This window comes from Epinephelus lanceolatus, chromosome 11 (genome assembly GCF_041903045.1).
Source record: "Epinephelus lanceolatus isolate andai-2023 chromosome 11, ASM4190304v1, whole genome shotgun sequence".
Lineage (NCBI taxonomy): Eukaryota > Metazoa > Chordata > Actinopteri > Perciformes > Serranidae > Epinephelus > Epinephelus lanceolatus.
Window position 1 is genome coordinate 7124554 of NC_135744.1, and position 15306 is coordinate 7139859.

A 15306-nucleotide genomic window follows, 5' to 3' on the forward strand; every position below is an offset into this window, starting at 1 on the left:
AGCTAAACAACCCACAATTCTGTCATTATAAAGACAATGGCCAAAAAGATATTGCCTGGCGGATTATATCCAGAGATAAGCGCTTTAGGTGAGAAATAAACCTTAATTAGTGGGTGTGCACATGATTTTAATCAACTGCATAAGTGGAAGAAGTACATATCGTATTAATAACTTTGTGTGGTTGTCTGTTGACAAGCTTCAGCGTGTCGAGTCCACTGTGTTCTGGGGCGGCACTTGACATGCATCACATGACGGGCTGCAGTGGAGCCAGTGTGCTTACAGCTGTAGTGGGCCAAATGTGATGAAGATTTTGGTTCCTCACACATACATTTTAAAATAAAAACTTGTGGGCAGAGGATATAAAAATATCTTTTAAGACTTTTGGGGTTACCGTTAGGGATGCATGATACAACAACTGCAGCACGCTGTCTAGAGGGCAAAACATATTAGTTAGCTATTATTCGTATTGTTACCTAACAAGCAAGTCTCGAGCACATCTCTCTCTCTGGATGTGTGAGTGTTTATGAGACAGAGGCGCTTGTTTGTCTGAGTTGAGTGTTAATGTGTGAGGTGAATCAATAGCGCTTTGCTATTCTACTTGGTAGCTGTAGGCTAGTCTATCGTGGGATGGTGAGACGGAGCCTGGGTGTGGTAATAAAAATGCAGCGTGACAATATAAACATTTCATACACCAGATGTAACGTGGACCTGCTGATGCACATTCAGCCTGTTCATGAGTCAGTTGTCGCTGTCTGTCTCTGTAGTGTAGTTTATACACTTTACTGATATATCAGAGAATTACACAGTAACACTGGGCTTCATATTTTCCCTCTCTCTTACCTTAACTATAAATTTAATACCGATTAAAAGTCATCTGTAGTGTATTGTTATATGGGGGCAGGGGCATTGAGGGTAGGCCATTTGACAATACCCCAGAAAATCTCCCTCTTTTTCACAGCCTAATGTCGGCAGGTATGGGTCAGAACTGTTCTTTGTTTTTGTTGTGTTAGCAATAGTGATGTCAGTTTGATTTGATTTGGTTAGGTTAGAGTTATGGACTTAAATATTTCCTCACTACATCTATAGGCCAGTTCAGAACAAGAATGTTGCAGAGGAAAAGTTGCAGCGGTGTGAACTGGCCGGTTTGAGCTCGACTCAAGCCAGCTGATGGCGTCACTGGCAACTCAGGTTTTAGAACATAAAGCATGTCACCTGTTTCAACAGCCAATCGACTTGTAGTAAAGTCAGCTAGTCAAGTCAAAATGACCGCAGATGACATGTTGCTTGCTGTGGCAGGTGCTCCCAAATGAGCCCTCTGTTTCCGTTCTCATGGTGTGCTGGTGTCGGAGGGTGGGTCACTGTTGTTGCTGTACGTGCTAATGCTAATGATACACGGTTTCATCTAGTTGCATTGGTGTGAACCAGCAGGTTTTTAGAAAGTTGCAGAATGGCGTGTTGCAAGTAGTTGCCTATTTCAACGTGTCTCGTGGTGAATCTTTGGTTTGACCTGGACTTAAGCCTTTCTTACCCAGGTGTATATAAAGTACAGGTCATATACTTTCTATAAAACAAAAATGTGAAATTATCAGTTATCATATCGGTTATTGGTCATGAGAAGCAGGTAATTATCAGTTATTGGTATTGGTTAAAAAAAATCCATATTGGTGCTTCCCTAGGTTCTTTAAGTAGGTTTTCATGATAATAATAATAATAATAATAATAATAATAGTAATATACAAAAAAAACAAAAAACTATTCAACTGTCCTTAGCCTTAACATATAGTGAATCATCCCCTCTAATGTAGAGAAAAGTATAGCTGGTGGTTAAAGATATCTCTGTTCTGAACTGCAGTGACCCCTGTGTCCACACCAGTCAACATGCTCTTCAACAAGATGCTCAGAGCCTGTAGGGATATGCATCAGCTCACTCCTGCCCTGTGACCTGACCTTGCTTGCATATGTATGTGCATGACTTAAAGGAATACACACAGAAACTACTAAGACACTGAGGTGGAATTAATAATGGCAAATGGCTCTCGATAAGTGTGTTCAGTGATATTATTCTTTTGAGGATAAAGCAACTCTTCTTTTCCATCTAATTGAAAATGACAGACAGGGCAGGTGGTTCAAATAATATCAGTAATCAGATGAGAACAAGAGATAATAGGTGACCCCACTTGTGTGTCGGACCCTGAGTAGCAGCTGTTCCTCTCACGTAGACTCTCCAGATTCTCTCTCCTCATCCAAGCAATCCCTAGACTGCTGGGCCATTAAAGTCTAAACCCGCAGCCTGCATGGGGTCTAAGGTAGGTCTTACATCCCTGTTGTGCATCTTTAAGTGCACAAATAAACATAAAGGGAAAAATGCTTTGCAGCAGAACTAGAAATCACCCAAATGCTTTGATGTTGGGTAAAGACTCATCATGTCTGTGCTTAAACATGCTTACTGCTTCATTGAAAGCTCTGCCCTCAGCTTTGTGATGGTATCCCCTGGTGTCATGTAGACCTGAGGGCTGTGCCACGAAGCAAGTTCAATAGAGCCAGGCTTCTTTGCCTGAGATGGCTCGACAAACCCTAAAGCCTCAGTCTGAGGTAACAGGTACCACGAGGATGGTTATCAACTGGCTCAGGCTTTCTTCTTCAGGCTCTGTGCACATCACAAGTTTATATGCCATATTCATTTTACCATTCAGTTTATTTCCAATGTGACAGCTGTACATTTTACAGCTGCTAAACTTCAAAATTGATGCAGCGGATTTAAACATTATACTCAAGAACTACATTTAAGCCTGACACTGACCCATAATGCAGGTGACTTATAAATCACTTTAGTTTTCAGACAAGTCAAAGTAAAATAATTTCTATTGATTGAATATTATCTGTGATAAATACCAATAGACTAATCAATTTTCTGATCTGTGTTTTATTAGCTGTAATATACCAGCAGTGTAAAATGGACTTCAGCAAATCAGTAATAAGCATATAAATATAACCCGAAGTGGTAACATTATGGTATGATTTGAGAGAATTATAAAACATTTCATATGCAAGTAAATATAATCCTGATTAATAATATCCAATAGGAGGCTTTTTTTGTCGTCAGCATGGCCAGATGGAGCAGAGAACAGTGCAGACACATTCAGTAGGTCAGTATGAACAACCTGGTAACAACAACAACACAACATTCTTGCTTATATTTTCTGTATCACTGACATGCTGTAGGTTCCCATGTTAAAAGGACGAAATAAACATGTTGCCTGTGGTAACCAGGTGCCACTGAAATGAAGACTTACAAACTTATTTTTCTCAAGGAAATGTGTGGACAAGTTGCATTGTGAATATAAGGTGATCAAATTTAGACTAATTTATTTATTTCTATTATTATTATTTTATTTTATTTTATTTTTTTCTTTTTTTTTTAAAGTATATATTTGAGCCCAAATTTGTCATTGTCTCAACTGTCCCGGAGAGGCAGAATTTTTGGGAAAATGTTTCATGTTTGGATTGGCCTTTAAAATGTTTGATAAATTGTTAGCAGACAAGTGTATCTGTTGTTTTATCTGTCACCATCATCATTAATCTCATAATGTTATATAATAATAATAGTAATACTACTACTACTACTACTACTACTTGGTAGGGCTGCGCGATTATGTAAAAAATCATAATCACGATTATTTTGGTCAAAATTGAAATCACGATTATGCTAACGATTATGCAGCGCACGTGATGACATATTGTTTACATGACGGCATGTCATTTCTATTTCTAAATGGTCGCGTGTTTACAATTCTCCTCTCCTCTCTGTATCGCGCATGGCGGAGTTCAGCCCCGATGCGCGCGCGCACACACACACACACGTACGCGCACACACACACACACACACACACAGACCAACCTCTCTCGCTGTTTTTGAAATCTTCCACGATCACCTGCCCCTCGTATTATTCGTAGTTGTTCTACTTGACTGGCTCGTGGAGTGAATAGAGGGGAGGGGGCAGTATTGCACATGCGCGGCTTCCGTAGAAAACAAAATAACATCTGAAGTTGTCTGTGACCAAAAACGTTTACCCTCGATTTCGTTAATTTTGAAATTGTCTGACCTCAAAATCGTAATTGCGATCACCAGACGATTAATTGCACAGCCTTACTTCTTGGGTTAAGGACAATTAATGAACATATTTTATTCACCAATCAATTTGTCATGTCGTGTTACCTTCAGGTCATGGGGAAAACTTTTCTTGCATGCCTCCAAAGAAAATGGCAAATATATTGATTCATTGATTGATTAAAAACCAGTTTACCAACTGAAAACTAAATCAAGACATCCATTGACAAACCCTCATACAATTTGTGAAGTATAATCCAAGTGTCATTAATCAATTTTTTATGAAAAATGCACGTTTGGGAAGCACTGAGCATATGACTGGATAAATGAGAACATATTATACTGCACTTGTTATGTGAGTAGTTTGGTTGTTGTTAAATGTGATTCCCCAAAAAATCCATAAATAAATATGTTTACTGTTTTCTGCTAGGGTTAGGGTAACATGGCATCACTGTTTTACAAATGCTCATTTTGTGGGTGAAGTAGTCCTTTAAAAGTAGATATAGGCACATAAAATGAAGACATTCCTTCTTTACGTAATGATATGAATTGCAGTGTGTGTTACTGGATAATGTACTTAGCATGTATGTACATACATAGAATGATCATGATGCTGGTGGAAAAAAAAGGAGTTGAAAATGACAGTTTGTCATTTTATTTGCATTATTTTATGGTGAAAACTAAGGTAAGTCTTTTAATTTTAAATAGAATATGTGCAGAATCATGTACTGTCTAACATAATGTGGGAAATACATGTTCTCCTGTCAGTAGTTGTATTTTCAAGATAAGGTGTTTTGATTACGGTTGTAAGAATGTATAAAAAAAGGCTTGTTTTCCTTGTATTAAAAAGGATATACAAGTGTAGATGGATGTTATAGATATGATCAGGGAAAAAAATAGTGAACAGTTTCTTCACTGTTGCCTCAATTAAAGGTGTTGCTTGAAGATCAGAGGTGCTTTCTATGATCATGGTTGTCATAGGAATAAGAAAAAAACTCATCACACAACTTGCCAGGATGCTGACAGCTCACATAAGGTTGCAACTGGCAATGAGTGTGATTTTAAGAGTGCCAAAAAAATGAAATAAAATAATATGAATAGACAGACACTACACTTTGAAGAAAACTCCTTAAAACACAAATAATAAATGAGTGTTACTATACTTGATACTTCCAAAAGTTCAATGAAAAGTTCATTTGCTTGAAGATTCCTCTGAGTTCATTTTTGATCAGTTATAAATAAAGACAGCTAAAGTCAGTTAACAGTGGTGTGGTTTCAAAATGCAGGTTGAACTGTTTACTGTGTCCTTATTGTTGCATTTTTATTGTTTGGCATCATATTTCAGAGAAAATTGAGAGCTTAAGAAATCCAAACTTATTTAACAACATTATCTTTCTCCCTTATGACATTTAGAATGGCCTCTTATGAGCAGCATTTTATGCTACACAGATCATCTGCATATCAAATTGGGAGCATTATGCTGTGCCATTATGCTATGTGTACACTGCACAGTGCACCTTACTGTGCCTCGCATCTTCATGAGAGCACTTTCGCAACCCCACACATCATTTTAGCCAAAGGAACTTAACATCTGGTATTCCCCATTAACCTCATCTAATGTAGTGAGTGAGGAACACACTCCCCTCCCTCTCCTTGAGCAAGGCATTTAGCCTGCAATTGCTCCAGTGGAGCAATGAATGAGGAAATGAGATTCAAGAAAGAGAGCACACGTCTGTTTTGACTCTCTGGTTTGTTCACTTATGCCCTCATGTGCTGGCGCTCAGGAAAAACATTAATCATGCCGTGTAAAAAAAAATATTTAAAAATTAATTATGAAAGTGTGTGATGTGATGATTGTGTATAGTCACAGACTTGCATGTTCAACAAAGGTTTGGATGAGCTGAGAGTCAACGGGAAGTGTTTTTTACAACACTGCATGAGGTACTTGCCAATCGGATACTACAAAATACAGATTCAGTGCTGGTAGACATTTTATACGTTTTTTTTAAATAGAAACTCACACAGACAGTTACACTAGATTCTTATTAATGCTATTATCATTTACTGGCATAATAGTAATGCAGCGGCTGCAGCAGGAGTAGTATAGTCATAGTATATGTATATTACCTTGGACAAGGATGTGCACTGAGGTGGTTCTCGGTCGACTGCTTGTCTGGACTGCGCACACATACTGCCCCTCATCTGTCATGTCCACGTTTTCAATCTTGATGGTAAACTCCTCTTGATTAAGGGTCACCAGACTCACTCTGGGGTCCACCGACCATTTGTCTTCTCCAGCATACAGTATACTCGACCGGTTTAGCCATGCTGTGTGTGTGACAACATCCCCCTGTGCGCACCTGTAAGGCAATAAAAATAGTACTGAAAATAGGCCTTTTACCAAAGTGGACAAGAAGTTATTTTGAAATAACTTGAAGTACTCATAGAATCGACGATATGTAAAATGTATATCCAGTATTCTTGCTTCACATGATGTATACAATCAAGCCAAGCAACAATTTATATGCCATGTTTGTCTCACACAGCACTTCTCTCTCGTACAGTACATAAGGACTCTTTATTATTCATTGCAAATTCCTGAATGATTTGTTTCTGTCAGGTTGAGGTGGACAATCATCCCACTGATTAGCAAACCTTTAAGCAGAGAGGAGGAACTAATCAGTGCAGCCAGCTGGTGTAGTGTTTGGTTGAGATGAAAACATCTCCATTACACACAGCTTTCACCACTGCAGTGAACGCTTACTGATACTTCTGAAGGCTGAAACTGTCATGTACGACAGTGTAACGAAGAGGATGTGGGTCAGCTGGATTGTACAGATTTATTCTAAGTAAGGATAGTTGTCATAAAACAGATACAATTATTAGATACTAGTTGATTCATTATAATCAAATTAAAGAATTTATAATAAAGATGGACGACATGACACCTCATGATGGCTGACTGCAATATAAGTAATACACCCCGCCCCCTAAATGTTAGCGAATGGGACATAGTCTGAACTAAAATCTCAAAGTACACACCAAGTAAAGATGGTTTCTGTCATTTTAGGTGTTTCTTATGCTGATGACTGACAGCTGTGTGTGCTAATCGGTTTGCTCGCAATCAATACCACTGCTCGCAGTTGGTTGGACGGGTGTTTGGGCGGGAACTTGACACTGTTGAGATCACTACTGCACAAACTCTAACCCCTTTTACACTGCCTCTTCAAAGCATTCCGCGTCGTTATGCTGCCTTGCTGTTCTCTATTAAAGGTTCAGTTGCAGAATGGGGGGAAAGGGCTGTTTCTCCTTGAAGGTGGCATCAGAGGTAGTAACAGTGCGGAAACAATGTCTGTATAAAGGAGACAGTTATGCATGTTTTACCCACTGCGAGAGGTTTAAAAAGTAGCTAATAGCAGTTAGCAGCTGACTCAGAGAAAAAGAACAGCAGCTGATAATGTCTGCAAATTGGGGGGGACAATGAGGTCCAGGAGCTCCTTACCCTTTGAGCAGAGAATAAGATCAGCCGCCATCTAGAAATGATCATAATATTTTGGCTTTTTGTACAGTGAGGACGCATCATCCATCTTTATAGAGTCTATGATTCAAATATATTTCCCATAATGTTTTTTTTTTCTTTTTAAATCAATGTCCAGTACCTGGGGGTACTATCAGACACACCATCATTATCTTTTACTTAACTGCCAAATCATCTTTATTAGAATGGTGTGACTTTTGGAAAGTATTATTTGAAGACATTATATGATATTGGCAACATAATTGCAGTTCTCAATTCCCTCATAAAAGGGAGGAATTTTTTATGCATAATAATGTTCTAATATACGACATCAAAATGGAAATAATAAAATAATTCAAGCTATTAGCAATCATGTTAACAGCTTGCCTGGAAAATTGACAATTTTTCAATAAGCTTGGTAACAAGACACATTGTACATATGCAAATGCAACTCTCGAGCCATCATCAGGTTTCTTTTGTTAATCTGCCCACACACTTGGTTTGTGACATTCAGAAGTGATTGAGACAATGAGGTGAAAACTGTGCCGCCGTGCTCCGCTGCAAACACAACAGATTGGTTGCATCAGTCGCAAAATGCTGCTTTGATAGAGGAGCTGGGTCACTGATCTTTGACTGTTTCCACAGAGAAACACATCTGCTGTTTTTTCATGGCAAATCTTTGGATCCCACTGAGAAAACACCGTCAGGGCTGCAGGGGAAAAAAAGTCTTCCTTATGGAAAGTGTGCCAAAAGAAGAAGCAACTTCAGCAAACTGTGCTTTTGGCTGCCAAATGCCTGTTCATCATCTGGGTTTATTTAACTTTCTGTAGCCTAATTTTCTGACCTACAGAGGAGCGGGGCATTTGAACATTAACCGTTTAAAATGGTAACGGTGTAACATGAGCTCAACACGTTGCAGCTGAAAGACTCTCAGTTCCATTTATGCTGTCACAGCTTTTGTTACAGCATCAGTCACTTCCACTTCAGTGGCAGCAGTAGGGTCAATGGCATCCTTGGGGCATCTGTGGTGCTATGGCAGGGAAAGAGGAAAAAAAACTGTGTGTGTGTGTGTGTGTGTGTGTGTGTGTGTGTGTGTGTGTGTGTGATCAATACACGGGAGGAAAGGCTTTCAAAAATAATGGATTGCAGTATGTTAGATGGCAAGGGATCAATTTACTATGACAAAGTGGATTCAAAGTAGGGTTTTCATTTCTAATGGCTACAGTAAATTAATTTCTTGGAGCTGCAAATGTATTTCGCACTGTTAAATGTTAACCTTTATAAATAACACCAGCAACAGCTGAGTTTGAACTGTGCTTGCCCTGTAACATTCCTTTACAATGATCAGTCCTCAGTTATGCCTGATAAAATCACGATATGAAAAGAAGAGTGATTTAATATCTCCTGGCAATCTTTCTTCACTGACCTCCAGTGGTTTAACTTCTCACCTTGGCTGCAGTGATGTGCAGGAAGACTCTGGTGATATCACTGCTGTGTGTGCGTACATGTTTTACACAGCACAATTCTGACAACACCTTTCAGTGATGCTGGGTGGAGTTGGAGATGAACAGAAAGACTTGAAACTTTAAACCAGAGAGGGCAGCAAAACACTGCTGCTCAGCCTGGTGTTCAGTTACTCTTTGAGGTGACCTACAGACTTACAAGGACACATGCTCCCATGTACATGGATGCTCAGTCAAGTGTAAAAACTGAAAGCTGGAACTTTTCTTGGAGGTGGTCCAACACACAACCTCTTTGGTGAGTGGCATATTTACTGTCAGCCTCAATGTCCATGTTAACACCATGAAGAAACATGGTCTCATAGCACAGAGGGGGATACAGTTTGATTCTTGATAGGTACTTGATTTTGGATGGAACATGTCAATTTCCCATACCACTGCTAAAACAGGAAACAGGGTACAGAATCATCGTGTTTGTGTGAGATTAAAATGAGCACTTTATATCTACATATGAAGTTGGTCCTCTTCCACAGAGTCTGACATAATACATTGTGATGTTTTTACAGTAGTCCAGAAAGGACAAACCAAACACTGGCTCTAAGGACGGTCTTGAAGGGAGGGTTTAGCAGAGGGTAATGTGTTGGTTGCAATCTGCAACCAAAAACCTGCAACCAATCAAATCTGCAATCTGCAACCCTCTGAGGCTGAAAAATGAAGCCAACACTAAAGTGCCACAAACTGTGTTTCCTCAAATGGCCACTTGAGGCTGGCTCCTAAACATGACAATCTTCATGATGAAATGCTGAACTTTACAGCAAACATGTTTGTTTCCTTTAGTGACTTCGATTTATTAAGACTTAAGTTTAAACAGAATTAAGGGTGGGGCTGCCTTGAGTGACAGACTGTTTGCGAGTCACATCTACTCCTCGCTTCTCCCCAGCTCCATCCTGTTAGTATGGTCACTTCTGGCTCCAAAAAATCACAATGAGGATGGCCAAAATGCCAAACTTAAAAAAGGGAGTCAACAAACCAATGGGTGACATCATGGTAGCTACATCTTTCATTTTATACATTATATGTCTGCAACCTCACTGCTATGCCATCAAATCCCACACACTGTTCCTTTAACAAAAAATCCTAATCATGTGACTTCTACAGAATTCATTAAACCTCCCGTTTACTTATCGGTCTTCAAGGTTGAGGCTGTTGTCAGTACCTCCTACGGAACCACAGCCTTCAGTGGTTTGTGTTTAATTGAAGAGGGTCAGTGACACAGTTGACGGTATCCTGGCACAGTGTTTACACTGCCTTCCAATTTCCAATTTATGAGGAACTCTGTGCAGTCATATTATGTGAGTGGGAGTGCTGCCTCTTTGAGTGCGATGAAAGAGTATAGAACAAGTCATAAGATATGAGATCGCAGATGCTGGTCTTTCGATAGTCATTAAATGAGGAGAAACTTGGGGGAAAGAGAGGAAAAGCAGCTCCAGTGCCTCTTGTGTTGGGTTTTGCAGTAGATACGACATTAGCAATGTTTCTACATGTGCAAAAATTCTTATTCATATCTTTGCATGCATGTTTATTCAGCACTATACTTAAATCCCCTGGTGTCAAAATGTTCAGCAGCTAATTGGAATGATCTTCTTGAATATATATTTTTAGAACTTTATTGAAAAGAAAATCTGGTTTGACGTAGGTTGTTATTGTTATAAAAACTATATGCCTCACCAACTAAATCCCCCTAGAGAGCAGTGAGAAGAAAAACGAAAGGATAAATATTTTACATACCATATATTCTCCTCCTTATCGCTTCTGCACAGATGGCAAACAAAATTTAATCCAAAAAAAAATTGTCAATCCCTTCAAAAGCATGAAAGGAGGAAGGGAAGGGGAGATGTGAGATTGGGGGGTGAAACTGTAACCGTAAGCAAACAGCTTCTCCACTCTTCTCCTTGTGTGCTTTCTGACAGTAATGTGTGGATCATTAAAAATACATGACACTTGTTGCTCCACAATTAGATGTCACCACTAGACTTTGTTTACGCTGCAAATCAATTGAGTTAATCTTTAATGCTATGTCATCAGTAGCTTTGCTTCCAGGAGTACAACCCTCATCTCTTTCAACATTCAGTCATTGTTGAGATTATCATTACCGTCTAATGACTCAGATGCACGTGAATTGAAAGAAGAAAGTGTGCTTTTTAAATACGACAACAAAAGAAATGTTTCCCTTTGAATATCTTGGGATGTGGACTTGGGTTCACAGAAGGCTTGGTTTACAAAATCTAAAGAATGTGATAGAAGGTGTTTTCAAGAATTTCACAAGATAAAACTTAAATGATGTCAATTTCGGTTAATTTTGCTTCATATGTGCCTGACACCCATTAACAAGTAACTAACTGCTTCATTAAAAATAAAAGAATAAAAAATAGGCAAATGGCATGGAATACAAGAGGCCTTTCTTTTTAGTCCAGTGCTCAGTGTGAGCTTTAGTACTGCATTTCAAAGCATTAACCATGTAGAGGTGGTTAGATTTTAATGCTTTGTGATGTAAATGTTATGCCTTATATTTTGTAAACCGGCAGCTGGTCGCCATTATAGGTTAATGGCGACTGGCTTCGTCAGGGGGAAACACGGCGGGACAAAGATGGAAGTTAAAATGGCAAAAGTCCAAGTAGGGTGGGTGGGAGCAGTTGTGGATGAGTCCGCTGACCTTCACCCAGGAGGCCGGTGTTCGCTTCCCCTATGATTGTAAAGCCAAACCCTGTTCTATTTTCCGAAACTCAACCATGTGCTTCTGTTGCCTAAACCCAACCATGTCCATCTGTTGGCAAAACGTAACCACATGGGCTTGTTGTTGAAGGAAAAAGAATGTCAGTGCATTGTAATTAGAAAGAGACTGTATGGAAACAGTTCACTTCCTGTGAAAACGGAAGTGTATTTTGAAAAAAGACAATGCATGTAACAGGCAGAAGTTGACACGCCATCCCAGGATATCAACAATGAACACAACCAGGGTACCTGGAAAGTTCATGACCAAATGTTGATATGTGACGAGGTCGAAGTGAGAATGTGTTGTTTTGTGTTGACTTTGCTGACAGACAGCTGGCCAGCAGCGCTAACTGCACACCTTCTGCTATTTACTGGTTAGCTAATGTTAGCCTTGGCTGCTTTGCACTGCGCACCAGCCCGGTCCAGTGGGAGTTAGCTGGCTGGCAAGCCGGTAACAAAGTCCAGGTGGCTGTATGATATTGCTACAGAAATATGGTGACCGCCTTCCAGTCTTCCTTCAGGTTGCCCCCGGGAGTAAGTGGCCTCATTTCTAGCCACAAAACCCCTTTAGCACTGTTACCAAGTTAGCACCACTGCTAATGGTGGTAACTGAGCTAACAGAAGCAATGTACAGAGTGGCCACGCACAGAGTGGCCTATGTTTTCGCATGTTAACATGGCTAGCCGGCTGTTTACCTCTCATCAGACCCGGGTGGTGCACAGTGCAGTAAACAAAAATACTTGGCAGCTAACCAATTAGACTAACTGTTAACTGCCTGCATTCCTAATTGCAATTGTATTTGGAGTTTGAATGATCAGATTTCTCATGAACAATGACAGATGTCATGTATGCTCACAAATGAAGCTTGAGCAAAAGTTCAGTCGCGAAGACAAAACTTTGCATGCTGAGGCTGCAACTTTTCTTTCTCAATCTGACATTCACTCCTCTCATGCATGCTTACTCACTATCTCTAGCTGTCATTGTCCAGGGCTGTCAATTGAGTCAGCGGCTATTCTACAGCTGATTCACAATCAACCAATAGCGCAGAGACACACCTTCTCCATTAGCCTACAATCTTACTGCTCCTCCTTTTAAATATGGTTCTTTTTCTACCCGTAGTTTTTTCATGCTGCAGCCATGCGCACCCTCCACCTCCTCATCACTGTTTAGTCTTCTCGGATTCATCAGCCTCATCCTTCTCATCAGCCACCAGTGTCAGTCATCAGCCACCACAACCACCACCAGTGTCTAGACTTCATGGGGGGGGATTTATCTCGCTGCCGCTCAGGTCACAAAAAATTTTTCCCTCTGGTGTCCACGCGTCTTTTAAATCTTGATCAGCTCAAATCATCTGTTCATCTGTTCACTCATATTCTGTATTAGATATTACCTTTCCTTTATTCTTCTGTCTCTCCTGATTGAAATAGATCTTTTCATGGTCAGATGTTGCTGACCTGCTGTCCCTGTCTCTGTAGGTATAGGTTGAGTAGGTTAAGGTTAAGTGTAATGACAACTAAGTATAATATGCCTTCATTTTACTCACTGGTTCAAATGCGTATTGCAACAACTGTAGCCGCTGTGTACCAAAAAGCTATGATAACATTGATGAAACCATGTCATCCGATACTTCATGGAGTATTCATTCAGGCTGCTACACAGACACACGCGACATGAGTTGACAAACCCCCTACTCACTATGCTGGCTGTGTTTACAACTTAGGACTGTTGGGGCGGGTGTAAATCGAACTGACAAGTGGCTCAACCTCACACACCTCATCCCTCTCCTCGCATCACTGCGCCACTAATAGCTGTTAGCCGCTGTTAGTGGTCAGCGCCCCTACTGCCCCGGCACTACTGCAGCATAACAAAGTCCCAATCTTTGAGCATAATGCAGGATCATGTATTATGCAGCATCACGGGAGATGGAATGCTCGTCGCCAAGAAAGCGCAAAAGGGAATCAAAAAGGCAGCGTGACCGGTGAATTCAAAAAACGAGGATCAGCATCGGGGTAGCCTTACACAGGTGGAGAGAGCTGCTGAAGGAGAAAGGTAATACAATCACAGTCCAGTGCCGCTGTCAGCTGTTAGCTCCTGTTAGCAGCACCGCTAACAGCGGCTAGTGGCTAACAGCGGCGCAGTGAGGAGAGGCATGAAGTGTGTGACGTTTTTTGAATTGTGGGGAGAATTCAAAAATGTGAATAAGCATGATCCTCCATCCTCTGAAGCCAGAGGTTTTCAAATGCACTGGCACTTGTGACCAGCCTGCTTGCTGCTGGTTTTCGTCACTCTACCTGCAGGTGGAAACCGGAAACCGACAAGTGAAAACGCGATAGGCGATTCCATATTTCTCAAGTATGTCCCTGTATGTACCTGTATTTTCAAGATGGCGCATGATGAGACACTGGTCGCAATGTATATGTAAATGAGAATTTCGGACATATTAAGATATACTGATGGAGGTAAATACACATGTGCTAGGACACACTTTTGACTGCAAAATTTGTTAGTGCCTTTAAAAATGCTACAATATGGGTAGTAGAAATTTATGATTCAATTTTTTCTGAAGTTGCATTTTAAAATCTCAAAATAATTGGTAACATCTCTCTTTTTAAATAATATGGGAATGCCCTTTGTATTAACATCACACAAATCAGGATAGCAGAACCAGCAATGCTCATATTTTCTTTCCTGCTCACTTAGCTGTCACTGTATCCTGAACTACGTGGGGAAGTACAAAGTTTATGAAAATAGGATATTACGCCAAGATTTCGCAGCAGGGCTTGAACCTTCATAAGGCCATGCACACATTGTATTGTATTTTTTGCAAAAAAAAGTTTTTTAAAACTTGGCACGATACAACAACAACAAGGCAGTGTAATCCCATACAAAACACACCAAAAAAAAAAAAAAACCCAGACGAACAAGCAAACAAACAAACAAACAAACAAACAAACAAAAACTGGTGCTTTTTTCCTCCTTCCTTGTTGATTACTGTAAAACTGGTATTTAATTTCATTGCTAGTGGCATTAAAATTTTTTTTTTAAATCTGACTTGCCTTAAGCTGTAGGAATTTCACTTCATCCATCTTGGATGATTTTGTTGTGCTGTCTTTTGCCCTGTACCACAATTTCAAGTCCTCACTGTCATTGCTTTGTCATGTGCCTCTGACCTAACACTCTCTGTGAGCCTGAAGTTGAACTCCATTCTTTTCATATCCACTGACTGCATTGCATCATTTAATGACGTCTGTAGCACATTATCATGGACATGTGTTCCATCAACAAAACTGTGTTTCATTTGCCCAAACACTTAAATGGAGCAGTAACCCTATGGGATGCATGACTGAAAAAAATGTCCAGCATTTCAAAAGAAAGATTTACAAAAATACAACTGCGATCTAATGAAACTGATTGGTGATACTTCTAAGGGTAAAAGTAAGGGTTTATAA

The 15306-nt window shown here is 40.0% G+C and overlaps 1 protein-coding gene across 2 annotated transcripts in view; it reads right to left on the reverse strand.

Annotated features, from left to right (window-relative positions):
• ntm (neurotrimin) overlaps positions 1–15306 on the reverse strand; it is a 662707-nt gene that overhangs the window by 77138 nt on the left and 570263 nt on the right. For both annotated transcript variants that reach the window (XM_033648640.2, XM_033648632.2), the window contains one exon: positions 6236–6468. In XM_033648640.2, the coding sequence (XP_033504531.1) occupies positions 6236–6468 (233 nt within the window). The remainder of the gene's footprint in view (positions 1–6235; positions 6469–15306) is intronic.